At 40.3% G+C, this 26,838-nt stretch overlaps 1 protein-coding gene across 1 annotated transcript in view; it reads right to left on the bottom strand.

Moving 5' to 3' along the window:
• Positions 1 to 24,423, bottom strand: part of ITGB1 (integrin subunit beta 1) — a 42,609-nt gene extending 18,186 nt beyond the window's left edge. The window contains exons 1-6 of the mRNA XM_062506837.1: positions 24,302 to 24,423; positions 5,822 to 5,891; positions 5,488 to 5,573; positions 3,762 to 3,984; positions 1,614 to 1,784; positions 1,061 to 1,299 (exon numbers count right to left, since the gene is read on the bottom strand). Of these exons, the coding sequence (XP_062362821.1) occupies positions 1,061 to 1,299; positions 1,614 to 1,784; positions 3,762 to 3,984; positions 5,488 to 5,573; positions 5,822 to 5,891; positions 24,302 to 24,310 (798 nt within the window). The 5' untranslated portion in view covers positions 24,311 to 24,423. The remainder of the gene's footprint in view (positions 1 to 1,060; positions 1,300 to 1,613; positions 1,785 to 3,761; positions 3,985 to 5,487; positions 5,574 to 5,821; positions 5,892 to 24,301) is intronic.
• Positions 24,424 to 26,838: the final 2,415 nt, after the last annotated feature.

The raw sequence follows: 26,838 nt of genomic DNA, 5'->3' as shown, positions 1-26,838 counted from the left end.
TCATGCAAACCTTGGAAACACTTGTGTTTCATTAAATGTCTGCTCCAAAACATCTGCTGCAGGTTTTTCATCAAAGGCAAAATGATTCTTTTTGAGATAGACCCTGTTCAGTTCTCACTGGAGTATCTGAAGAGCGACAGAGTTTAGAAATCAGGTTCTTCAGAGCCAGTTCCACTCCCATGCCATCACCCAGGCACAGCACACTGCTGTGCAGCACTGCTGTAGAACTGAACTACTCAGCTTGAGACTGAAGAATCATCAGGCTTTGCCAACCTAGTGCAGATTTACACCCAGCACAGTGCTTGGCAGAGGGCTGGCCCATGAGCATCCTGGGTCACAACTGCAGAGCCTAATCGTGTAAGCTGCCCTTTGCTATTTTTTTTTTATTTAATTTTTCCATGGAGCTGAAGCCCTAGCTAATTTCACAAAAGAAGATCATGTAAAAGTGTCATACACTAAGTTGCCACCAAAAAAACCCTAGAAGGCTTATGATAAACACCACACTTTTAAATCAAAACTCCAGATAATTTCAGAAAGTCTTGAATCCACTGATCAACAGCAAAAATTATATGGTAACAAAGCAATAAACTTGGGTATTTTTTTTTTTTTGGGAGTCCATTGTACAGGTGCATAGAAGAGTCTGTTAGAACAACAGAAAGAATCCTTAGGCCATCAAAAATAAGTAGAAAACAACTTTTCCATCTACTTTCTGAGAAACTAGAAGTCACAAACCACCAAATTTCAACAACCACAAGAAGCTTACAGACCTTTAAAATAATCTGAGAACAATTGCTTACTGAGGATCTCACACACTTTTAAGCAGAACCTGACTCTTCCTCCACAACAAACTTTGAAAGCTTTGTCTCTACATGCTGTGATCACGACCTCCGTTGGGCACCTTCACATTTCCCAGCTTCATTCTCTCACTTAATTCTTCCTCACCCACCTTGTCTTGCTCACAGGAAGTGACATATTCAAATGCCAGCCACCATAAAATGCTAAGGCTGCATTCAAACAATTTTATCTAATAGAACAGCAAAAAAAAAAATAATACACTTACCCCACAAACTGCAACCTGCATTATTGCATCAAATCCACCTTCAGGAGAATCTAAGTTCCCAGAAATGTGCTGTTTACCTACAAGTTCATTGAATTTGTTTCCTTCACTGGTAAGGCTGAGCACATTTTTATAGCTAAATGGACTTGTACAGTTCTGGTCGCCCGTACAAGGATTTCTGAGTTTGGCTGGTGTTGTACTTATATACGGCATCACAGTTTTCTCCACAAAAGAGCCAAAGCCTAAGACAAGAATAATAAAATACCTGTAAGCTGAAGAATGGAAGTCTCATTTCTATTATCACACAACAGAATTCAAATGTATTATAGCTGAATTGACATCAGAAATAGTTCTTGTATTTGTTTATGTCCCAGCTTCTCCACCAATGCCAAACAATTTTATGCTGTTCAACAGGTCCTGTGTATTAGAATATCTGCCACAATACTGCTAAACTGAAAAAAACATACTCTTCACATACAATCATGTGATAAACATCAGGAAGGAAACTTGGGGGGTTTCATTATTATTTTTTTTAAAATAGGCAAATCTTTCTTACCAATCCGAAAGTCTGAAGTTATTTTTTCCATCTCTAACATTAGAGCTGTTCCAAGACTTTTCACATTCTCTAAATCGTCTTTCATAGAATAGGAGAGGTCCATAAGATAATAAAGATCAATGGGGTAGTCTTCAGCTCTCTTGAATGTTAATGAAAATGTCTGGGGCTCTCCTGTTTCAGAGATTAAGCAACAAGCAGAAACCATTAAAAATTCCATAACTGCACTGGCAAGAAAAATGCCTTTTTAAGGGAAGGCTTGTAAATCCTTATGAAGGTTTTGAATTACAGGTGAGTTATTTTTTTCTCCTGTTGACCGAAATGTGTAACATCAAATTATGATGAAGATAATGTCAAGAAGTGTTTCTTTCAAATGTTCAACTTCTTATTTCTGAGGCACTTTATCTCCCCACAGAAAAACTAGCATGCCAAAACCCAAGCTTCTTGTAGTTGCTGTGATTTCAAATCTTCATACTTGCAATCATTCTCACAAGGTTCCTGTAGGACCTAAGAACAAATTTTCAACACCTATTTTCATCTGAGATTTCTTTGATAATTCTTAAAAGTTAAAAAAGCACATTGTTTTAATAGGTTTATAAAAGAAAAATTCGTTCTTGATGGGATATGGTGAGTTACTTTGCATCTACCAAGCCCGGAGCACAGAAACGGCAGTGAGAGAACAGCAAGTTAGTATTTGTTGTGATTTTAAGCCTAGATCCTTCATTTTACCTACAGAAGAATGTAGTCTCACTGATGGTGAAAGGCAGTGCAGAAGGATTACACACACATACCACACACTTCCCTTTCCCAGAAACTGGAACAGTATTCTTTTGCCTATTTTATATGAAATAAGGAATTAAATCAATAGGATTTCCCACTCCCCTTGGTCATTGAGGTTAAGTGGTAGTATTGCTGCTATTTAAGTTTGCTTAATAATTAGATAATTAGGAAACATTTGCTAAACACCAGCAAAATTAGTAAAGTGAGAAAAACATTAAAGGACAAGTTGAATATGGATCACACAGTTATATAACATGGTTTTCACAAAAAAACCAAACCAAAACAACAACAACAAAAACAAAACAAAACAAAAACAAACCACAAACAACAAAACAAAGGGGAAAAAAAAGCCATAACACAAAAAATGCAGCACAAAAATCTGCTTGGATTTTCCTTAGCTAAGATTTCAAAAAACCTACACAGAAAGCAAGCATCATGCTCTGCAACTATACAGTCCCTCAGAGAACTTATATACCAACAGAAGTGCTTACAAACATCTTTTGGGTAATTAGATTCTGTTTGCCCAAGTCCCTGCTACGCTTTGTTGAAGAAACTTCTGTGTCAACAGAGGAACAATAATTTGGTTTGAAGCAAAAAAGTTCACATTAGAAATATACAGGAGTCATACCAAAATTGCAAAAAAATTTTCATTACTTTCGTCTCTACATCATGCTAAGCCTGCTTCACATCACCTTCCAATTATTACTGTGACTACCTCCAAGCAGGTGACCTCAAGTACAAGCTCTTCTTCAGGGAAAATACAAGGCAGCAGTTCAATGTGTCTACAGTACCTAAGAACTCTCCTTGAGGACAATCTCCATTGTGCTCAAGCGAGCCACTAGCCCTGTTCCTCCCTGCCCCCCTCATTTGAATGAGATGAAGTTCTCTTTAGGGGCTAAAACTGGTACACAACTACTTTGTTTTTCATTACTGTGGTTCTGCATCCACACCTTTAGCCTCTGGAAGGTACGTTATGTAGCAATCCAAAAACTGTGCTGCACAACTACAAAACCACTTTGTTCAGACATGCAGATTTCAGGCAACAGCAGTAAGCAAAAGGAAACGCTCTCATAACTTAAAAGCTTTTGCTGACTCTTCTAACTTTCATCCTACAGGCACACTGTAGAAAATTAACTACAAAATACTGAGCACAAAACAATTGTACCTTCCTGATATATCTAACAATCCACGCTGTATCAATTTTCTCCTAAGTTCTAAACACCTGGAGCTGAATTGAATGGTTCTGCTATCATTCACATTATCTGAAAAATAGTCATTTCTGTAACAAAATGGTTACACGTGCAAATCAAAAAATGCACACATGGTGGTGACAGAAAAATCATCCCAAAACTGGAAGGAAATTGTCCTTACCGACTCTTAGATGCAGTGATAATTTCTGTGGCTGGATCTGTGTAATGGCTTCTGGTTTCAGCTTCTCTGCAGCACCTTTCTTACGATTTGTTACTTCTCTGTTTTCGAGCAACTGTTTGCTGCCTCTGGGATTTTCTATATCTTCCATAGGGCAGCCTTTACTCTTCAGTGCTGCCAAGTCATCACACCGGGCAGATGTTGGCTCTCCTTCTTGCAAAAAGTCCTAGAAAAACAGGAAAAAAGAGTATCAAGTTTACAGCTATGTTTAAGTTGTTATATTCTACCCACAACTGTTCTTTCTACAATGATTGCATCTTTTTTTTATCTCCAAAGTTTAGTAATAAAACACATGGTCTTGAAATACATTAAGTGATACTACATATGTTCAATGACTACTATTTACTCCAGGAGTCTGCATCTCCTTATGCTTATCTGTGCATAAGATGCAAGTAAGAGGGAAAAAACCAGTCAAATTCCATGCCCCTTCCATCAGAAGCAGGACACCAGTTTAAGCTGGCTACTCTAAAAGTGACTGCAAGTAGAAAAAGCTTTCATTTTCACATAGTTACCAATAATGTGAACCTATATATTTATTATATAGCCCGCTTTTAATATTCTTTCCTTTTTAATTAAGACTATATAAGTGTACCCTGATACTCCACAACAAAGTAATAGCTATATGATGACAGAGCAGAACAAAGAGACAACTCTTATTTTGGGGAAACTTAATCTGAAAGTAACACTCATAAGTAAAACCAATCCTTAACTTTGTTCTGAATAACTAATTATCATTACTTCAAACCTTAAAAAAAGCTCTAACCTTAAATACAAATAAATAAGGCTTCTAATTGAGAAACATGGCAATTCTGATTCTGCCCTTGTCCCCAAAATAAACATAAATACACATATACTGAAGCTTGTCAGTTACTGGTGACACAGACCTAGAAGAAATCTGATAGCTCAAGGCCAAATTATAAAATCAGTCAGTTTAATTTAATGTTGCAAGCTGGTTTGGGGAATAGTAATTAGGCAATATATAGAAATAAAGATAATTTATAACGTCCTAGCAAGAAACAGGAAAATGTCTTAGTTTCCAAAAACAAACCAAAGAAGAGCTATAGAAAACATTTTCTTCTGTTTCTAACCTGAAGAAGATATATCAGCATACACTGATTATATCTTATATTTTGTAGTTTCCTGAACTTAATTTTTCTTAACTGAAGAACATACCCTTTTTGTTTCATAATGAAACAAACTACTCACCCACGCAAAACTATCTCCTACTCCTCAAGTCTACCAATAGCAGAAAACTAAAATTTGAAAACCTTTCTTTTAGAAGAAAACCCCCCTTCAATCTCTTTCCCTACTCCACCTACATCTGCCTAAAAATAGCTCTTACTCTAATGTCACTGGAAGAATATAATTAAACATACTCAGACAGATTCCACATTGGAGTAATTTTAAATAACTACGAGACAGTCTATAGGGACTTTTTTGCTCAGGATTTAGAAAAGGAGAAGTAAACACATTGTGGAAAACATTTATTACTCAAATCAGGAAAATCACAGTATTTGATTTTTTGAATACAAGTAAGTATCAAATTGAAGAACTAGAGGAAACTACTATTACTGAAAACAGACATTTCTATATGGGTAAACTATTCACTAAAGTTTGAAACCAAGGGGAAAAAAAAAACAAACCATAAAAAGATTTCTGCAACACTTACTGTTTTTTTACACCAGCCACAGTTTGGTCCTGCTTGTATACATTCCCCACATGACTTTGCATTAGCTTTTATGCAGTCGCTTCCACCTAGCAAGGAACGCAAATCTGTCACTTCATTTATAAAAATGTGTTTACAGCAACAGCATTTCACTTTGGTTCACTCAAGGTTTTGCAAACCAAGTTCCAACTACAAACAGGTTATTAATGTGAGATATGACTGACCTACTGCCATTAGCATTTGTCTACTGAGGATGTATTTATTCACATAAATAACTGCTAAACAGATACAGTTTTAAAGCAGCAGTTAACCACTGCAGTGCAATCAAGTGCCTTACCTTGCTGGGCAAATGCATTCCATATCAAGCAACAGAGGATGCCAGCACACATGAGCAATTTGAAATTAGTCTGCAAGACAAAACCAGAACTCAATCTGGATGATTTATTGCGATGAGTAAAGGCAAAAAACCCCCCCAAAAAACTTCACAAAGGTGTGGACATGTGTTTCAGAGGAGACAAGGAATATGGAAGAAATGCAAATCTAATTATCTTAGTTGTACCAGTTGGACACTTTTGCCCTAATACAAACCATGTTTTTGGACTACACTGTATTTAAAAGATATCAAACAGGGTAGCTTCTTAAATTACTTTGAAATGCTCTTCTGCTAGGTAAACCAGCAAGCTATGAGAAATTCAGAAACATTGTTCTCTTGGGGGGAAGAACCCTGACGGATCTTTTAACACCTTATAAAAAATATTTATGCTCTGAATGTTATCAGAGAGAGAGAGACAGAGACTTCTAAATAAAGCAACCACAGCAATACAGGGTGGAAACAGAGCTTCTATGCTCACATCTCTGTTTCACAATAAACACCAAGACCCTTTACAAAACATCTTCTTTGGAATCTTCAAAAGACATTTTACAGATTAACTTTGCACTTTATACAACAAACTAGTAATTTCCTCTCAAAATATGCACCATAAAGTCCACTCCTGATCTCTCTTCTTTAAACAACAGAAAATTAAAGATACCACCCATATAAAAGAAAAAACCTTTATTCAGTGTTTTAAGTATTAAAGAAAGGCTAAATTTTTCAAATTTATTTCTACCTTAATAGCAGGTAGTGAGCCAAGGTCAGCTGTCTTTTAAATTTTGATACTATTTTAAATTCTATTTCTTTTTTATTCACTGTAAGAGTTCTGAGAACTTAGATGACAACAGACAGTTTCCTTGAACAGTCTAAAATGTTGTTGCTAATTAAAGCCTCTCCAGTCATCCTGGAAACAAAAGTATTCTTAATAACTTTTTGTTCTAAAAAATATCTTGCAGTATAGACGAGGAAAAGTGAATTTGGCAGAATCTCCTAAACTGAGCATAGCATTTTTCTACAAGATGCAAAACTTCTCCTATGAATCAGCAACAAAGTAAGCAATGCTCAAATCAGTACAGCAGTTGAGCTTTGTTTTTTGCAGTGAAACACAGTTGTTACTTTGCACATCAGGCCAGACCCATCACAGAAGGACGGCTGCTCCAGAATCTGATGGGGAAAGTTTCAAACAGAAGCCAACCCTTTGCTAACAAATTGTATCCAACAACAGTAGTTGGCTCATATTTTTCTGATAAATCATTTTGGCTCACGTTTCAGTGGATGCTATGGTGAGAAGACAGACAGTGGAATTCAGACACAGGAGAATTAAGAGAATATGCTGTTTAACTATTTTGATAGATGTTATGCATAAGCACAAAAGAAATTACTGGTTAAAAGAGGAAAAAATTGAACTGTGAATTATATCTTACTTAATTTTTGAACACTACTGACTGCATATATGCAACTCAAATTTTTCTCTGCACACTGCTGCAAGTGACCAGCCCTTCATTCACAAAAACTCTATTCCAGGAACATTTTTAATAAGTCCCTTTAGAAGCGACCACCTAAATACAATGTGTTCAGACACAAAACTTGATCAGAGGGGAAGGGTGATCCAAGGAATGCGAGCAGGTGGAAGACAGACGAAGGGACTGAACCAAGGCTTGGAAAGACAGTGGTTACATGGTTAGGAGCTCACCTACCAGAGCAGGAGTCTGGACAGCAAGTCCTAACCAGGCTGCTCAACTTTTAGGTTCTTTATTCCTGTTTTTTGGTGGGTATGTTGTGTTCAGCAAACCTTGCTTCCCCCAAGTAAAAGGATATTTTGTTACTTGAGAAGCAGTTTTGCTTTTAGTACAGCCCAGAATGGGGTGGGCTTTTCAGTACGAAAAAAGCCAAGCTGCTGACACCAAGTGAATACTATCTTTCCTGTCAGCCTAGATGAGAATATTATAAACAGTTCACCTTTTTAGGGCAGACTAAGAGTGGATGCACAGCAAGCCCACACAGACTATATAAATAAGTCAGCAAAGATGTGACACAGTGCTAAAGCTATGATTAAGACCATTTGGAAGAGAAAGGTTCCAGTGGAAATGCACCCGCATGATGAATGCAGCTCTGGGCGCAGAGTGCCGGTGAAGTTAACAAGGGAAATGTCCTTTCCCATATATGGCTGCGCCAATGCCTCTCCCGGAGCCACGCACGCAGCTCGCTTCCTTTACCTCCACTGCTCAACAGCTTCTCCAGCTGCCGAGCGCTGGGAAAACACAGCAGAGATCCACGGCTGCTTTGGACTTGGCTCTGACTGCTGCCGCATGCAAGCAAAGCGTGCACGCCCTTGTCCTCCGACCCTCCTGCCGGCCGCTGCAGCATCGAATGCATTCCCCTGCAGTCCCCAGTCAGCACCAGGAAGGAACTGCCCTCCTGCAGATTTTTCCATTGAGGGAATTAGTCCAAACAAGTAACTCCCGAGTACACTGGATGGCCAAAGGAAGCCTTTGGAAACCCCTCGGTGGAGCTACACCTAAATGTCGTGTCAGTATTCAACCACAGATGACTGCAACAGAAAAAACCCCCTCGATTTTACAAGAAATAAATTTAATATTTTTTACGCAACATTTAACTAGTTTCTATTAGACTTGTTCTCCCCTTTCTCAATACTTGAAAACTATTCCGAAATCCTTGAAAAAGTGGGGTTTTTTTCTTCCTGAAAAAAAGCAACTCAAAACCAAGAGACTGAAATCTCTTTAATAACTGCATCACCACTCAGATCCTTTCTAAAAGGTTGCAAATGGTGTGCTGTTGAAAAATTGATTACAAAATTATTTCGGCACATTTGTGAACCATACTGTTTTTGTTAAATATTTTAGGAAAAGAAACATGGGCATAACCTTAAATGTTTAGATTCAATGTTTTCCAAGTTTTTTTTTTTCTGTTTCAACAAACAGTAATGCTTGAAGAAATTTTTTTATTTATAAAGTCAGCTTTGATGGAAATCTCTGGAGCTTTTAATTTGAAATGACAGACTCATTAAGTGACAACAGAAAGAAGGAAGGATTGTTGCTCCATAGAATTTTGAATTTGTAAATTAAGTATTTAGAACCTTCACATTCTGCTAATCATCAAGATATTTAGAAATTAGCCAGTCCACAGTACTGAAGCCTTTTTAAATTTATTAATTAGAATTCCAATAGCATCCCTGTGGAAAATAACCTGAGCAAATGGGATCAAGGAAGAAAGGTAAGAGTTATACACACATTTATTCCTTTGAAATTAAACACTGATTGCTATGCTGCTCTCCTCTCATCACTGCCACATGCCACAGTTCATACAGATATTAAGCCAATATTAACAACAACGTGTGAGGTACCTGCAGTATTAATCCCCTCAGCTGAGCTGCTCCTCGTCTCACCTGGTAATGCAGCATCCACCAAACTGATGGCAAGCACAGGAAAATATTACATGGCATCTGCCCTCACTGCATTCTGAATTGTGCCTCACAGCAAAGCTTTCCATCGAAACACGCAACCAGACCATGCAGGAAACATTTCAGTGTGCAGTAAGAGCTGAGGTCTTTGTGCAGATGCCACCTTTTTGAGGCAGCATCCAGACAGCCAACTTACTCATATCCCCACACACCTCTCTAACTGCACCTAGAAATGAATACACAACTCACACTTTTGGACTCACATTTGTGCTTCCTGCAGCCTGACACCTCTTAGCATGAGCTGTATTTTCATAGGTTTAAACCTTGCTTCAGAAATGCTGCACGGAATTGATTCCTCCTAGAGCTGATGTTAGGTTTACAGCCACTTTCATGTAGCGCAAGGATGGAAAGTCACTTAAGAGAGCTGTCCCATCCTCCTTCCTTGTTGATTATTTGCTTTTGTTAATCAACCTCCTGGCTGATTATTCTTACTGTTTTCCTTTTTGACCAATGCCAGCATTACTGTGGCCACCAGGAGGGCTGGAGCAAGATGAGATCTGTCCAAAACTAATCCAACAAATAAAAGTGTCTTGTTTCTTCCACCTGGGTACAAAATTGCTTATCCTGGTGTGGCAGAAGTAGTGAGATGAGGATGGAGAAAAAGTGAACTTGGAGGGGGTGGGAAGCAAAAGCTCCTGCTGCTCAGCCACAGCAGTGGTTGTGTGCTGGACTACACTGGTCACACAGCCAAGCCCCCACCCCCAGGCATGAAGGCTGTGGTTAAAAAAGGAGCAGGAAGAGACACGTTTCTAAAATAAACAGAACGAAATAGTCTCTGGAGATGCCTGTTTCAGAACTCGATGGCTACCCTGCTAAAAAACCAGTTCTTTCTTCCCTCCCCCAGAAGGTTTTCTGGCATTAGCTGAGGGCCATATTTTTCAGTGTGAATTTCATTTACTGGCAGAATGAATATGAATCCCACTGACATTTCTGAAAAACAAGAGGGGAAAAGAAGGGACTGAAGAACCAAACAACCTTAGTGATGTGGGACAGCAATTACACAGATGCTACAAACGTCTAGCAATGACCTGCAAATACTCTTGACAGCAGAACTCCCACCAACAGAGGCCATTAATTACAATCCCCAAATCCTCTGCACACACAACTCTTAACATATCTGCTTGTACAACTATTCACTGTAAAAGAAAGTAGTTACATGGTATCTTGCTGTTCTGTTTTGAGAGAAGCATATTGCTGAGTAAGGCAGCATTAAAAAAAAAAAAAAAGTTTACACAAAGGAGTTACTTGAGTTACTTTTGATTAAAACTTTCAAGCCTGTGGTATAGATTTTCCCACAAATCTTAAACTGGTAATTCTTCATTTATGACCTTCACAGCTACCTTATTTACTTAATCAGTGTTACTGTGATATTGAAGTATAGTTGGAATACACTGCACAGTAAATTCCAGGACCACCATTAAGAAACTACATGATATATTCTCCATTAAACAAGCAATGATCTGGGATAAACATTGGTGCTTGAATTGCCAGCAATTTTAATCAAAGAACCCAATCCTAAACTCAGCCTGCAAAACTATTTGTTCCTGGATGCAGACCAGCCCAGTGATGGCTGCCCTTCACAGAGGCCAAGCTCCTGACCTTGAATGATCAGGGATGAGCTTGTAGAGCATCCCCATGAAGGGAAAGTGCATTTGATAGGAAAAGTCAAAATAGACAAGAGAAGTGCAGTCCCAAGAGCAGGACTTTGCAACACACTCAAATGGGAATGCTGAAACTGCTGAATGCTTCCTTCTACAGCCTAACTACCTACCAGCCTAACAGCATGGCTCAAGGCCACAATGTTCCTTCTGCCCCAGTAACTTCACAGACATAAACGCAGCACGTTTTGAACTGCTTGTAGTAATATGGAAAGAATGGGATGTTATCCCAGACTGAAGTGCAAAATAAAAAATTCTTTAGTGCTGAAATAACTTTTATACAAAAAGTTCAGCACGTCAAGACTGCTTACTCAAAATATTTCCTGAGAAAACTTCAGGGTATAATCACTTCAGCTGCCATGATGCTACAACATAAAAGAATCAATAGTATTTTACATTGGACTTCACTTCTGTCACTTATTTCTAAGTTAATGGAATAAAACAAGTCTCCAAATACACATAAGAATTGCTTCCATAAACACTGTTTTAGCAGGGCATCATATATTAAAATAATATATAATAAACCAGTTAAGACTTAAGTTTCAATTACAAGAGAGTTAAAAATCTACAGAAAACTAATTTTCTACTTAGGTTAGGGAGACCAGCTCCTCCATTCCAGTATGATTCTGTAAGGTCACCTTCCACAATTAGTGAATGTCACTGTTAGCTCAGAAGATTCCCCTGCAGGGTTGTGAGTCTAAGGAGAGGTGGGAATACAATTTTCTGCATGCCCAAGTGATGAGAAAAGATACCACAATTTGACAAGTTTCACACCGAAACTACTGTGCCCCACTCCCAAGCCCAGTAAGGTAGACAAACATGAAGAGTAGTGCAAATGCAAAGACTCTGAGTTACACTACATTATTACCCACAGTTTGTTCATACAGCTCTAAAAAATTCCCCATGAAATCAAGTAGCTTAAAATTCACCAAAAAGAACTGAATGCGGTGGGAAAAATCAGTAGGTGTTAGGCTCTAAAATAACCTTGTGTCTTTTGCTGAAATCCCAGCATGGGCACATACATCACATGGCCTCTTCAACAGAAAAAATGAAAATGTTAATGTACAAGTATAAGCAGGCAGAGGCCACAGCTCATGAGAACAGAGCTGGAAGGCTGTTCATGGTATCATCTTGTGTCCCCAGAGTATGGGGTGTTTGCTAGTTTATACAGGACACAGCTGCTTCAAGACTGAACCACTAACTTCACAAGCACTCACATGGTTCGACCATATTATTGCTTATACATAGAATTTGCTGGGATTTGTTTCTAGGTTTCACAGGAACTCTCAACTTTCTGATAGTTATAATCAATGGAATGAAAAGCAACTGGGTACTTTTATGCTAAGTACTTTTTGGTTTTGATTTGAATTATGGAATGGAAACAAATCTGCCCAATTTAAGTGCCTGCTGCAGAGAATTGTGGTGCGGAAGATTCTTCTTGATGGAAGACAAATTTTGTCTATAATCAGAAAAAATATAGGTACTGGTTTCAGAATAACTGCAAATGATAAAAGTTTTCTGGTATTTGACATCTCTCCACAATGAGAAAGATAAAATGCAGTAGATCCAGCTGGGACACGACAGAAGGTGGTAATGGATCCCAGATATTTTACAGTACTGTGGCATTCACAGGAAGTAAGGTAACTGGGCTCCAGTCCCTCCTCCAGCCCCAAAGGGTTTGCACTGCCTTCATCTTTCTAGTCAGCAAACCCCAAATGCAACCTTGATCTCTTCCCTTTGTTCTCAGGCTTTTTGGAGAGCACTGTGGTGCAGGCAGGATTAACATTGCTTAGTCAGCACCAATTTTGAAGGAAGGACCTTTTTTCAAACAGTGTGTACACTGCCAGGCACAGACAGCTTGTAATTCATGACTGAATCTTCACCGTACCACCATACCACAAATCATTACTAATTTAAGAACACTATGCTACATTAACCATCCTTGTCCCTGGCTTGGCTTTTAGGCACATGAAGAGACTATTTGTATAACACTTTCTTGACCTGTTGAATCATAATTTGAAGCCAAGATTCCACAGTTTAGGAGTTACTTTGGAAAGGATCTCAATGCTTTAAAGACAGCTCACAAGAACAACCAACGTGTGCATGATGACCACATATAGGAAACTGTTCAAGAGCCAAGTCAGATACCCTTTCTCATGAAAAATGTTCCTTTTTATTTAAATATTTTTACCAGGCAGTTATTGACAAACTGCAGTTTACAGAATAAATGCTGACAGCTGTATTTGGGAAAACTAGACTAACAAACAGGTGTATTGTGCTTAATGTTCAACACTAAATTAGGAGAGAAATACAACTCCGCATGCTCTCCATCAGAGCACTCAGACTTGCAGCTACACCTCATTAAAACATCAGTAATGTGCTTTACATCTTGATTACCTATGGCTTATACCTAATTTAAGCTATAATGTTTACATCTCTGATAATCCAATTTGCAACTACATCTTGCTGTGCACTTCTCAAACTGTTGTGTTTATGAAATCCCATGTCACTGCATCCTGCCCACAGAACCCAGGGATTCATACAAGGATACCATGAAATTCCTTGAATTTTAGGAGAAGACAAAACAGTAGAACCTGTTCCTGTGCTACTGATGCTGACATGCAAGCAATCCTGCAAAGGCAGCACCTCTCCAAGCCTAAACCACTAAAACACACCAAGCCCATTGCTACTGATACTGTGGTTGAAAGTGTTTGCTGTATCTACAATACCTCTATATATGCACACCTAGAAAGCTTCCTCTAAGGATAAATATACACTGTGGCCATGTGCCAATAATAAAAATGTGTCATTTTCTTCCCCTTAAAATTGTCACTGTCAAAAATATCCCTTTTCCATACTCTTTCAAGCATAAGCTTCCAATAGTTCATCACAACCTTACTGACTTAAAGATGTTATCTCCAGAAGTTTATAAGAATTATCACCATACTCAACCTGTTATCAGCAGGCGTTTTCCTGTAACAAATAGTTCAGGATTTTCATTATTAAGAACATCTCTTCACACAACTGTGATTAAAACATAATTTTAAAAATCTGTTGTTTCAGTACTTTTCAAAAGCTTTTAGAACCATGAGTTGTTTTTTGTCATAATAACTTTACTTCTTCTCTAGTCTAAATGTAGCATCATTTTTTTGGTGGGAGAAAGCGTGAACTGGATATTTAACTTGTTTACATAGTTTTTTCCAGTCTACAAGACTTCTTGACTAAGTTTAGCATTTCCATCACAGACAGATTACAATCAGGAATGCCACATAATTACTTAAGCCATTCTAGTAGAAAACATGGGGGTCTATTCCATGTGGTAGTATTAAATTCCGCACCACTTGCTACTCCCATAAAAACACTATTTAATTTTGAGCAACTTAAACCTCACAGTTATCCACATGGGGAAAGAAAAAGTTTAGTTAAGCACATAAATATAGCTCTTACACAGCGGACTGTAACTGATGCTTCCGAGGTTGTACTGCCTCCACAACTGTCACAACATCTGGCTAAACTTACTTTAATCCAAGCTCTTCTGTTAAAGGAAAAACAAAACAGAGGCAAGTATACCCTTAAGTAAAAAGCTAGAGCATTTCAATAAATGCAATGTCTCACTCATCTATTTCTTTAAGAAAAAACAATTGCAAATGTGTTGCTGGCTATTGCTGCAGGTACTGCAGGAAGCCAGCAGCTGGCACACCACAAAGAGCAAACTCAGCGGAAACTTGTCTGTTGTTACATGGCAGAGCTCACCCACCAGGAGCTATCATTAACACTCAGGGTACAGTTTCAGCAGCCAAAACCCAGACGAAAGCTAACTGCAGCTGAAAGAATCAGCAGTGCTGCAGCATCTCCAAAGGAGCAACCTCTAACCCTGAACTACCACTCAGGGAGCTCCCTCACCTCCATCACAAGCCAGCCCCACTCAGACCTTGAGCCATCCCTTTCCCCTCCATTCCAAAGCCTCAGTGAAAACCAGACCTCCAATTGGACAGAGGAGTGCTGAGGAAACAGCTTCTGAGAAGGGGCAGGTTGCTACTAGACTGACTGCCCTTCAAAATTACACTGGCCTCTCTGCTGCTAAACCAGCTGAAATTCAGGCTGTGACAGGCCAACCATCCTAAGCTGATCTTGGATGAATTGTTTATAAATGCTCTGTAACACAGCCAGTCAGTTTGGGGAAATATTCTGATTTTTTTTTTACAGGTTATCAAAATAAATTAGTTGGCTGAAAAAATTAACACAAGCAAAGAACAAAATACTGAAGGATTTTAGGGTTGTTGTTCGTTCATATTTTAGTTCAGAATTTGAACAGCAAGCACATAATATAATATTTACAGATAATATTAAAATATTATAATAACATCAATTTTCTAAAAATATTCACTATATATTCACGATTCAAACACAATTTTTACTTGTACTGAAACAACTCTCATCCTCAACATTCTTTTAATGCCAGTTAAGTGCCCAGAAAAATGATCATGCAGAAATAATAAAAAACTGGTCATCCGACAGAACTACATACAGCTTTATAAATCTGTATCTATGAGATTTTGAATATAACTTAATTCTATATATATATATATATTCATTTTTTCATACAAACATTATATATTTCTGTGTGCATAACTAATGATTATTATTAATTCAATGGCAATGAAAACTGGCTAGGCAGAAGTACAAACTGAAACAAGCAGTGGACTTCATCCAGATCTTGATGCAAATTTGAACACTTGCAAAAAGCTTATCAATCTCAGAAAAAAAATAACTTCAACCTTAAAAGACATCTAATTAAAAAAATCAAAACCACCCAGACTCATCACAAAGTACCTCACAAAAAGCAATCCTGGCCTGAACAATCTGCCTATTCATACACTTCTGCTTTCCAGAGCAGGATTTTAAGATTGGAGTCTACAAACTGCTTTCAACAGCACTGCAAAAGATAATAAAAGATGGTTTCTCACAGTAGCCAAGTATATCTACCAGTCTGATACTAGTGAAGCCAGGAGACAGCTCAGCTTCTCGAGACCCTAAAATGCCCCACTTTGCACCCTTCATCTCTCTGGTGCCAACTGTGGACGATACTCTCACCCCATAGCTGAGCCAGTGGAACAAGCTGAGCAATAACACCTTGCTGAGTGATTTCTCACCTGATCTGGCAAGTTAAGATAGATTACTCAAGTCAGGAGAGCACTGAAGCAGGCACAAGCAGATGCTGCGAGGTTCCACAGCAGTTTATGCCCACTTATCTCTGGACTGCCACAGTGGCACACACTCTCGCTATGAGTTGCACATTTTCCCGTTCCCCCCTGGCTCTGAAGCAAGTCCCTCGCAATGCATGTGGTCTCCCAGCTGCAACAGATGATCTAGCTAAAAATTAATATTTTACCAAGCTATTTTTCAACCAGAACAGTTATTTCAATAACTCAATACAGCCCTATAACTTCCACAGCTGATGCAAGCAGGATGGCAAAACTGCACAGCTAGAGGCAGGAAGGACAGTTGAGACCTACAGCTTGTATAAATTGCTGCAGAACCACATTCCTATGAAAATTAAACACAATTTTAGTTGAATTCATGGTTCAAAAGCCACTGGAACATTTTTTAAAATATTAAGTTCACGTAAATTTGAAAACCAATCGTTTGCTGCAGAGTTTTGAGTTACCACAAATGAGTGAGTGCTTTTTTTTAACTCTGCAGAGACAGCATTAAAATTGCTTCCAGCTACAAGCAAATGTTAATCATATTAAATACAGATATTATTCATTTAGAAAGTGAAACTGCATTATGAATTATGCACCAAAAAGAGGCAGTCTCTCTAAAAACTCTTTTGTTACTATTCAAACACTCTCCAAACCAGCTGGCAATGGTAAAAATGCTGGCAGCAATCTTACGCAGTACAGTTACTCCTTAAAGCTGAAGTCGAGTTTTTCACTGAAATGAACTGTTACATGGGTGTGTAACATTTTAGTCTAGCCTTTGAAAAGTTATGTAAACAACATGTGTAGTAGGAGAGAGATAACACATACATAAAAATGTTTATTGCTTTTTATTGATTTTATTATGTGTTTTTAACATATAACTGATATGTACAGCATGTTCTTCCAAAATAGGAAATTTGCTGTTTCCTTTTTTATGCTTTAGTCCACACCCAGGAACAATTAAACCAAAGTTCTTGTACATTAATTTCTCACACTGATTTGTATTTGCATAGAAGTGACAAAAACAACACAAGAAGTCACTCTCCATTTATGAACTGCACAGTAAAAGCACTGAACAAATGTTATCTTCTAAAATGTTACACTTTCAGATGTTTTGGAAATGCACATAAATTAAATTAATATGTAACTGAAAGACAGATTTTTAGTCTGCTCTGACACAAAATCAGCAAATAGACAATTCAAAAACTGTCAAGCCTTTTATTTTATCCAGAATGGCTACAGCATGCCTTTCAGCTTTGGGACAATTTCCACCTGGTATCACAAAGTCAGCACAACAACACACTAAACACAACCTTGCAAAAGCACAAAAGGAACCCCTGAGAAGGTAATTCTTGACTTTATCCTAAGCCCACTAAAACTAATTTCCTAATACACAAGAAAATAAAACATCAGTGTAATAAGAAAAAAGCCCAGCCAGAACTCACTGGCAGCACATCAACCACGCTTACCCGAGCCAACCCTGTGGATGATGATAGCAAAGATTTCCTCATTTCTCCTTTGCATTAACAGAAGAGGAAAGCATTTCACTTGCTGACTGGACAAGCATAAAGCCTTCAGCTACTCCATTCTCAACAATGTGTTAGCAATATCAGAAGTCACCCCAATACAAAATTCATTCTAAGTTTATTGATAACCAACTACTAAAATGTGTCATCTTTTGACATCTGGGAGAGTGCTTTGATTTAACATCAAAAAGATTACGTTCTTTCGTATTTATCTCCACATCAGAAACAGGCCTTCCTTTAAGTTGTATTCATCTTTATACAAAACCTCTTCACCCAAGAGCTGGAAAACAGCTGAGGGTCTAGGCAGAACTCGATGTTGCCAATTAAATACTTAAGCAGCTGAATTTGTGGAGGATGCTGGCCAAGCTACTAGAATGCCAGGTTCTTGAAATGACCTCCTATGGTCCTGGTTACCCCACTACTCACTGGGAGAGCATCCTCTGCTTTGTGGGAGATCATTCCCAGCAGGTCTTGCCAGCCTGCAAGGATCCAGAGCAGTTGAGGACAGATCAGATAGCCTTGTAGAGCATCTCCTGCACAAAGGGAGATGTGACTCTTGTGCCGCTGCCCAGGGTTAGCACACATTAAGACACATTAAACTACAGTTCTACCAAAGAAAATTAAGAAACACCAGAATGACAACTTATCCCCCTTTTCCCCTTGCAGAATGGTCACATCCTTATCTCAGTATTTACTTTAAGGGCAAGATTATGCCAAACTACACATCTCAGTCTCAGGTTTGTTTTCCAGAGACCAAGCATGCACTGATATCCAGGATACCACCTTTGACTCATCACCATTTCATAAGTGAAATACTGACTCCTTCTAAATTAATCTAATACAATTATTTTTCTTCTCTTTTAAATAACCACAAATCAGTCATCTTTGAATGAGGGAAAGTTCAGTGTTTCAGTCTGGCACAATATATAATTACTAGTTTTCATTCTACCACAAAGGATGAGGAAAGAAGAAAGATTTCTCTTTTTCCATACAGCTTCCATATCAAAAATGGAAGCTTTTTACGTGTACATCTATAAAGTTAAAAAAAAATTGTTAATAGCTACAACAGAAAATTAACTACATGCAAGTACTTCTTTGTGGTATAAATATTACAGAGAAATTTGTAGTTTAAAACAAGAATTCACACAAACAACAGCACTTCTTCCTGCTTCCTGTACCAGAATGTACCAAGAGCAGAAGTTAAAACTAATTGAGTCAAAACTAGCACTAAGTTAAGTGTAAGTGATCTCATACAAAACACAAAGCAGAAATAAGAGAACTTCAAATATGATGCCAGTCATTTGGGGGAGGAAATACTGGCATTAAATGTTGTATATGTTTCAGTTTATGATCATTATAAAGAGGAATCTGCACTTAAACATGGTCTTACAGATCAGAATTTTTGAGAAAGCAACTTTTATAGTCTAATGATTTGCTAACAAAATGTCAGAACTGCATTAATTTAACAAAGATTTGCAAAATGCTTTTCTGTAATAGAAAGGAATGAAAGGCATGGAGAGAAAAGATCAGTATCTTCTTAGCTCTTACAAGCAATAACAAAATTAAGATTGCAGCCTCATCTTTGTTACTCAAAACTTTCCCCTGTAATAAAACCACAAGAATACTAATGGCATTTTGTTGCTGCTGTTGGAAAAGAATAAAAGTACATGAAACTGCTTTTAAGACAGAAAGCATGTTTCATAACCCATTTTGCAGCTGACTGTAAAGAGAAATGAGAAAGATATAGCAAAAAAAAAAAATCACTAATATATATTAAACAGCCTCTGCTCAGTGACACCCCAAAAATTATTACAAGTGGGAAGTCTATGACTTTTGCAAAAGAAAACATTAATATCAGGCTAATTTTCCTACCATGTGCTTCGTTATGTGCAAATATTGTTATAGATTAGCGACTTTACCATCCCTCTGAACACTTCTAATCCACAAATGGGAGAATACAGTAGCCAAGAAGTCCACTAACCACTGATTAGTTTCTGAATAGAAAAGTAAGAGAAGGTATTATATATTACAAAGATATAGGATGTTTAATAACAACATTCTGCTAAAGAGAGCACCTTTAGTACTGAAAAAGGCAATCATATTATTTAGTGGTGTTTAACGAGGTGCCTAGTGCCTCACTTTTCGTTCACAGAAGTTAGAATTTTCTGTGTAACATTCCCAACAGAAGCTTTTCAGCAAGCTTACATGTGTCTTAAATGGGGCTAGAAACACACACAGCTAAAGCACACCATTTCTTATAATGAAGCTGTGTATATTTTTTACTGGTACTTACACTAATAATCCACATGGTGGGAGAGAAAAAAAACTCAGAGAAAAAGTCTTCTCATAAATTTATTCTGACTTACAGTTTTAGGAGTTTAGGTTATTGGACCACACCTATGAAGGACAAATTAGAAAAGATAAAAGAAAAAAATAAATAGAACTGGTCTTCTCATTTGTGGGTAAACACAAAAATGGCTTTGTAGGGTACCTCAGAAACGCCATAACCACAACAACTTGACAGATACTGGTCAATATTGTGGTCCCCTCTGGTTACCACATGACAAGAAACATCATCCTTTTTAGAAAGTTGGCAACACAATACATTACACCACAGAGCAGAGCAAGGAGGAACTACACAGAAAAAAGGAGAACACATCTGCCACCATAAATGACAATATTCAGCAGCATTAGAACTATCCAAGAGATTTTAATTTTCTGACACAAAAAGAGTACTTAATCAGACATAGATATGGCCAGGGTCTGTTCAGGAGACGAAGAATTCTTCAGAGATGAAGAATTTGTTCATCTATTTATTTATTCACAAATCTGTGATACTCCCCTCCCTCTTGAAAAGCAAACAAACATCCTCTTTGGAAAAAACCCACTAACTCTCCCCTACAACAAAACCTTATTGTCATGTACAGATTTGAGATGTGTTTGTCTGAAAAACATCCCTGAACACCTACCTACACCCAAGCAGAAACTTGAAAAACCTTGAGTATCAAACCAGCAATGTTAGAACTGGAAGTGAGAATGCTGCTATTAGAACGTGACTCAAAGCAAGGAGAGTGGGACGAGTGAAACAATTTGTAGAATCAGCAGGATAAAGACAGATGGGAGATGAGAAGCAAGAAAACACAGACTGAACTTTGAGTTTTCTGCTGCTGGGAGACCAGAAATTTTCTACCGGGTGCAGAATATAGCAGCTGACTTAAAAATCTAGTCATAAGAGAACAGTACACATACTGGCAAGTACTTTTTAATGACACTTCCAAAATAAATCTAGCTACGTATTGCTTTAATTAATTTTTAAGATTAATTTAATTTATGCAATTGCTTTACCAGTAGAAGCAGCTTAAAAGGCAAAGCAAAAAAAAAAAAAAAAAAAGTGCTCCCAACAAGGATTCCCTCTCAGAGGGCTGACAGCAGCTCCTAAGAATTAAAAGGATGCCAAGGGGATTTGCCATCTTAAAAAAAAAAAAAAAAAAAGTTGGCAAAAATAAATCACTTGACATTCTAGAAAAGCAAAGTATGCAGAATAGGCCCTGCTATTGCAAAGTACAGATTCTGTCTTTTCTGGATCTATCTATCTAATCAATGTCTTTTCCAAGTGCCACGTGAGGTGTCATGAGCAACCTTAAAGCCAGTGATTAATACTGATTTAACTTTATTTGTGCAATATCTCACTGATTACAATAGTCTGTCTTACATGGAAGGTGTACAAAACATTTGGAAAGGAACGAGGAGGAAGAGGAAAGTCAGGCATACCAATGGCCAGCAAGCTCCATCCAGCCTTCCTCCACAAAACCCACTCCCGCACCACGTGAGAACTACCACAGAAAGTAGCACGGTTCACACATCCGCCTCCTGTGCAGCAGTGAAAGGTGACACAAGCAAAGGCTGCACGAGGCATCACGAGCAGGTCCACACTGAAGAAACCCAGGCCCCTGACCATGCGCAGGAGAAGAACACCAGGGACTCTGCATTGCTGTCCACTAGAAGGGAGCCTGATGCAGAACTAGAGCCTTTGCTTACTAAAACAGTCCCATCAAGAGAAGGCACTTCACAGCATGCTGAGCAGTCACAGCTGCAGTACCAAGAGCCACAGCCAACCATGAAGCCTGTAGCAGACATTGATGGGAAGCTAGGAGAACCACAAGTTAAGCGTGCATCACATCACTCAACTAAATAAGACTGAGTACAAAGGTAGGCATGACAACTATTTACAAAAACTGATGGGCACTCATACCAGCAGCAGCAAGGAAATTATACTCAGGGCAAGGGAGACCACAGCACGTGCCCACCCAATGTATGCACTGCTTTCCCCAAGTTCACCTTTCTGCTATCCAAGTTATCTACTTCCTGCTGCCATAGCAAACAAGCTTTTTTCAAATCTGAACTACAGCGGAACTACCAAATGAGAGGTACAGAGAGGATGGTTTAGAGAGAGGAATGAAATCATGAATGAGGAAGAAAGAACAGCAGGAAAAGTTCTCAGACAGTTTTTTTTTTTTCAGCTTTGGGAATCACTTCCCAAAGGAAGTGGTGTAAGGCTAACCACTTGAGTCATCTAAAACACTCAAGAAAAAGTACTAAAATTCTGCACTCCCATCAGGAATTCATGCATATTCTTAGAGAAACAAGTATCCCTCCAAATCAGTTCTTTACAAGCATGGGCATTACTGGGGACATGGCACAGCTCAGATGCCTGAACACAGAGAGCAGAATGAGCTCCCTGGCCGCACCCACAAAGAACACCAGTTTTAACTGCTGACATTTCATGTTGAAATAAATATGTTTCATTTATCATGTGGCTGGCAAACAGATACAGCACTTACCAGCTCCAACTTTGACTAAGGTAAGATTATGCATGCCTGTCAGCTTTTCACCTTTCAGCTAAAACACCTCTGAGAAGGACAAAAGTTGAAGGTGTTCACATCGTAAACTTGTCTTGTCTTGCCAACCTATTGCCAATGGCTCACTGTTTTTGCAACCCTTATAAATAGAGCCTTAGGCAAGCTTGCAAAATGCTACTTAATCATTTTCCAGAGGCAAGTAATATTTTTTTGTGACAGGAGAATGAATCACCGGTTTTGTCACTGGGATGGATGTGGACAATGAATGTCTTTGCTACTCTTAGTCTTGTTTAATTTAGCCTAATTTACACCTTTCTAGAAGGATAATACTACTTTAAAAACTCCCATACAAACAACCAAGAACAACAAAATCCCCTCACTGCTTCTAAGCTGCCTCATTTCTAAAAACTATTTTTTCTCATTCTACCACCATCACCTACCAAATTATCTGTGTGCCAGTAGTACAAGTTGTTTAAATCTGTTTCCACATACATAAAGTCCTGCTTCATTCCAACACCTTAGCACACAAATAGCATTAGCCGTGAGTGGTTCCACTAATCTAGAGGGAGACAATCCTTACTCCTAAAGGTTTGTGTATCTTGGCATGAACACGACTGTAGCAGCAATGACAAATCTACCAGAAAAATCAACATTTTCACCCAACAGCTATGTGCACATGTGCTGGCAGGAATTGACTGTTTTATTCTATCAAGGACAAATAAAGAAGCAAACATGAACGCTGGTCAACTTTTTTTCATAAACAGTCACAGAGACTACCTAATGAGTTTAACAGGCAGTCAGATACTTATTCCATAACATAAAGACATCTAACACGGGCCTAAACAGTGAGTCAGAATGAATTTCCCATCACTTCATGTTTCCTTCCAACCACCAGTAAAAGAAGGCAATAACAGCAGACAAAGCACTGCGCTACTGCTATAAGATTTTTCTGAAATCCCTGTGTGGGACGTGGCATAGAGGCCTCACATTCCCACTTCCATCCCGACACAAGTCTATAGCAAGCTATAGAGGTTCAGAGCCAGTCTGGACGGATCGAGCAGCCAAACGCTGCACTGCGACCATCCCATCATTCAAACTACACATACCCCGCTCTCAGGGTTCGCTTTCTGCAGATACGTGCAGGTCAAAACCCCGGGTACTCAAGTTCCTGCAGTGCCTCACTCCTTTCGTTCCCATTCCCGCAACTCCAGCGCTCGCTTCCCGCGGAAGGCACCTTCCCCCTCGCCCGAAACTTTCCCAGCCAAGCGCTGCCCCTTTCCCGGGCACCACCGGCGGGAGGCGGCGGCTGGCACAGGGCACGGCCCCGGCACGGGCTCCATCCCCCTCGCAGAGGAGTGGTCGGGGCGCTGCCCGGGTAGGGTCGGCCCCGAGCGGACAAAGGCCCGGCCGGCCCCGGCGGCACGGGGAGGCCCGGGGCCGTCGTCCCGCCGCCACAGGAAGCCGCAGGCTGGGCCCGGCACCTTCCCGCCCACAGCGCCGGGCGGGCACGGCGGGAGCCGGCGCCCCCTCCTCCGCCCGGGACCGGCGCTGAGGGACCCGCACGCGGGGCGGCGGCGGCTCCCGTGCGCGGGAAGCGGCGCTCGCAGTCCCGCGCCGCCCGCCGGAGCCCGCCCGAGGCGCTGAGCCCCGGGGCGGCCACAGGCACCGCTTATCTCGGTCCCGGCCGGCTGCGACCCCCGCCCGTCCTCCCGTTACCTCGGCCATGGCTCCGGGCAGCGGGCACGCTCCGGCCCGCCGGGCTCGCTGCGACTCCCTCTGCCCCGGCGTCCTGGGCTGGGCTGGGCGCGGCGGGACGCCCGGGCTCGCTCCTCGCTGGCTGCCCGCCGCCGCCTGCTCCGAGCTGCTGCGGGAGCCCGGCCCGCGGGGGAGGGGAGGTCCGCACTCCGCTTTACCCGCCCCGGAAACACATTCCTCCCCGCTGCCGTCAGGCGGGCCGGGTCTGTGGAGCGGCGGGCAGGGACGGGAGAGCCGTGCTTGAGGCGGGGCTGGGTGCCCGCTTCCCTCCCGCGTCCGTCCGTGCCGCCCGCCAGCGCCTTATTTGGCGGGGTTTGCCGGCGGCGCGGCCGCCGGGCCCCAGCGCTGCAGCCCCCGGGGCTGGGGCTGCCCCGCGGCCTCCTCGCTCCCGCCGGTGTCCAAAGGCGGGATTCGATCCCAGCCCTTTTCCAGAGGTCTTCTCCTGCTCCCCTCCCTGCCTGGTTCCACGCGCGGAGACAGTGGGCAATCCGCGCAAAGGCGGTTCTCCCGTCCCCTTGGCTGACAGCCGTTTCCAAAAGCGGTGGGAGTCACTAAGTGACTGATGGATGTGGAAGTCTTAAGTGACGAGTGGGCTTGTTTGGTGCTAGCACACGCTCGGAGCGGCTGGCTTTCCCCAAGTCCCTCGACCGGAGCCTGCTGGTGTTCATAGCATACCCTTGGTATTTTAAAGTGCCCCTTAAAGTAGGTACTTGGGAAATTACTGATTAAAGAAAATTAAAAACAGTGCTATTCTGCACCTTTTTGAAGGTAAGGTGTTGGGAAACACAAGCTATGAACTCACAGCTCAAGCACTCTTAAGTACTCTGCCTTTATGTGTGGCTACTGGAGTTTGTGTCAGTTCATGTTTTTGTATGGTTAATTTAACCAGCAGTGCTGCGACTTGTTTATAATTTTAATCACTTTCCTCCTGCTTCCTTTCTAGCTGCATTTTGAAATAAGAAAGGAATGATGTTTCAAGTGTGGCCTGTGATTCAACCCTGTGTTCCACTTGGGCAGTACAGTGGTTTAGGGTGCAGTCTTGTAACGTCTATTTTAGCAGAAGCTTTTAATGGTGGTACAGCTGTAATTGCAGAACTGTTTTAGTGGAGTTGGAAAATAAGATTGAAATGGCAGACTGCTGCTCCAAGCAGCTCCATCAAAAGCAAGCACTGGACAAATGAAATGGTAGATAAGTAACTTTGACATTCAGAGATAAGGACAGCAGGGACTATATGTTTCAACAGGTAAATCAATATATAGTATTAATACTGCCAGGAAAGAAGAAGGCCACTAGAAAGCCAAAGTTTTAAAAATGGTAAAAATTAATGCCATGCAAAGTAAAAGCAAATGCTGGAGGGATAGTGATCTGCCAAAAATGTGGAAAATTTAAGTATTGGAAGATAAAAATTACTTTTATCCAAGGAATTCTCTGCTTCTTTATTGCAGGGCAAAAAAATCACATCTGGTGATAATTACAACAAGGTTGCGGATTTTGATCCTTGTATGGGCCATTCACTTAGAATATGGACTCGATGATCCTTGTGGGTTCCTTCTAACTCAAAATATTCTGTGATTTTGCCAGAATATGCAGATAGTGAGCACCCTTCCACTATAGTGTACCGCAAAGAAGTGGTGGCAAAAATGTGCTACTGAGATCACTGGAGCTCTGAGGAGTAAATAAAACTGCTCAACTGACTGGTTCAAATGCTACCCAATGCTCTGCTCAGATCTTACTGTGTCAAGTAGCCAGTGGCTGGTTGTGCTGAACAATAGGAAATTGTCAGGAAAAAGTCTCACAAATGGCTGAAAAAAAAAAATCGCAGAATTATTTGGCTGCTTTCTGGATTCCTTTGGAGAGCACAGATGGGTATGAAAATCATTTGTTATTTTTCAACACTCTGAAGTACTAAAGCTGTCAGAAAAAGAAGAGTGCTGGAGGTGTCTGAGCCAGTAGACACAACTGTAGATGATGTCAAATGTTTAATGTAGCGACTCTATATTGCAGTGTACATGACATCTGGGAGAGTGAGTGAACAGTTTTGCACAGGAGGGCTCAAGAAAAGATGGCTTTTCATGGATTGAGTGGGAAGCTGGGAAGTGTTTGGTTCACTGTTAACTTATCTTGCAGATACAGATTTTATAACTTTTACACAAACACAAATCCCAAACCAGGTTTTGGTGTGTCCAGTGTTGCCTTTGTAAAGAAGCCAGCTCTGTAAACCAGGGGTGCCCAGCTGTAGCTCCAGGGCTAGGGCTGAGTATCCCTGTGCCAGGCAGCTCTACTGCAATCCCTCCCAGTGCCTGGCTGGAAACCTTGGGGGTGAGGGGTCACTTGGGTGCCTCGGGATCCACTGCCTCCAGAGAAGCAGGATTGGTTGGTAGGAGAAGCTGCAGCAGTTCCTAACCAGTTATCAGGGTATTTCCTTGGCTGCAGTTTCCCAGTCACCACATGTTGCCGTCAAGCCTCTGAACTCTGACTTACTAAAACCCACACAGCC

Source organism: Cinclus cinclus, chromosome 1 (genome assembly GCF_963662255.1).
Source record: "Cinclus cinclus chromosome 1, bCinCin1.1, whole genome shotgun sequence".
Classification (NCBI taxonomy): Eukaryota; Metazoa; Chordata; class Aves; order Passeriformes; family Cinclidae; genus Cinclus; species Cinclus cinclus.
The sequence above is the reverse complement of the archived record's forward strand: the minus strand, read 5'-3'. Positions and strand labels throughout refer to the sequence as shown.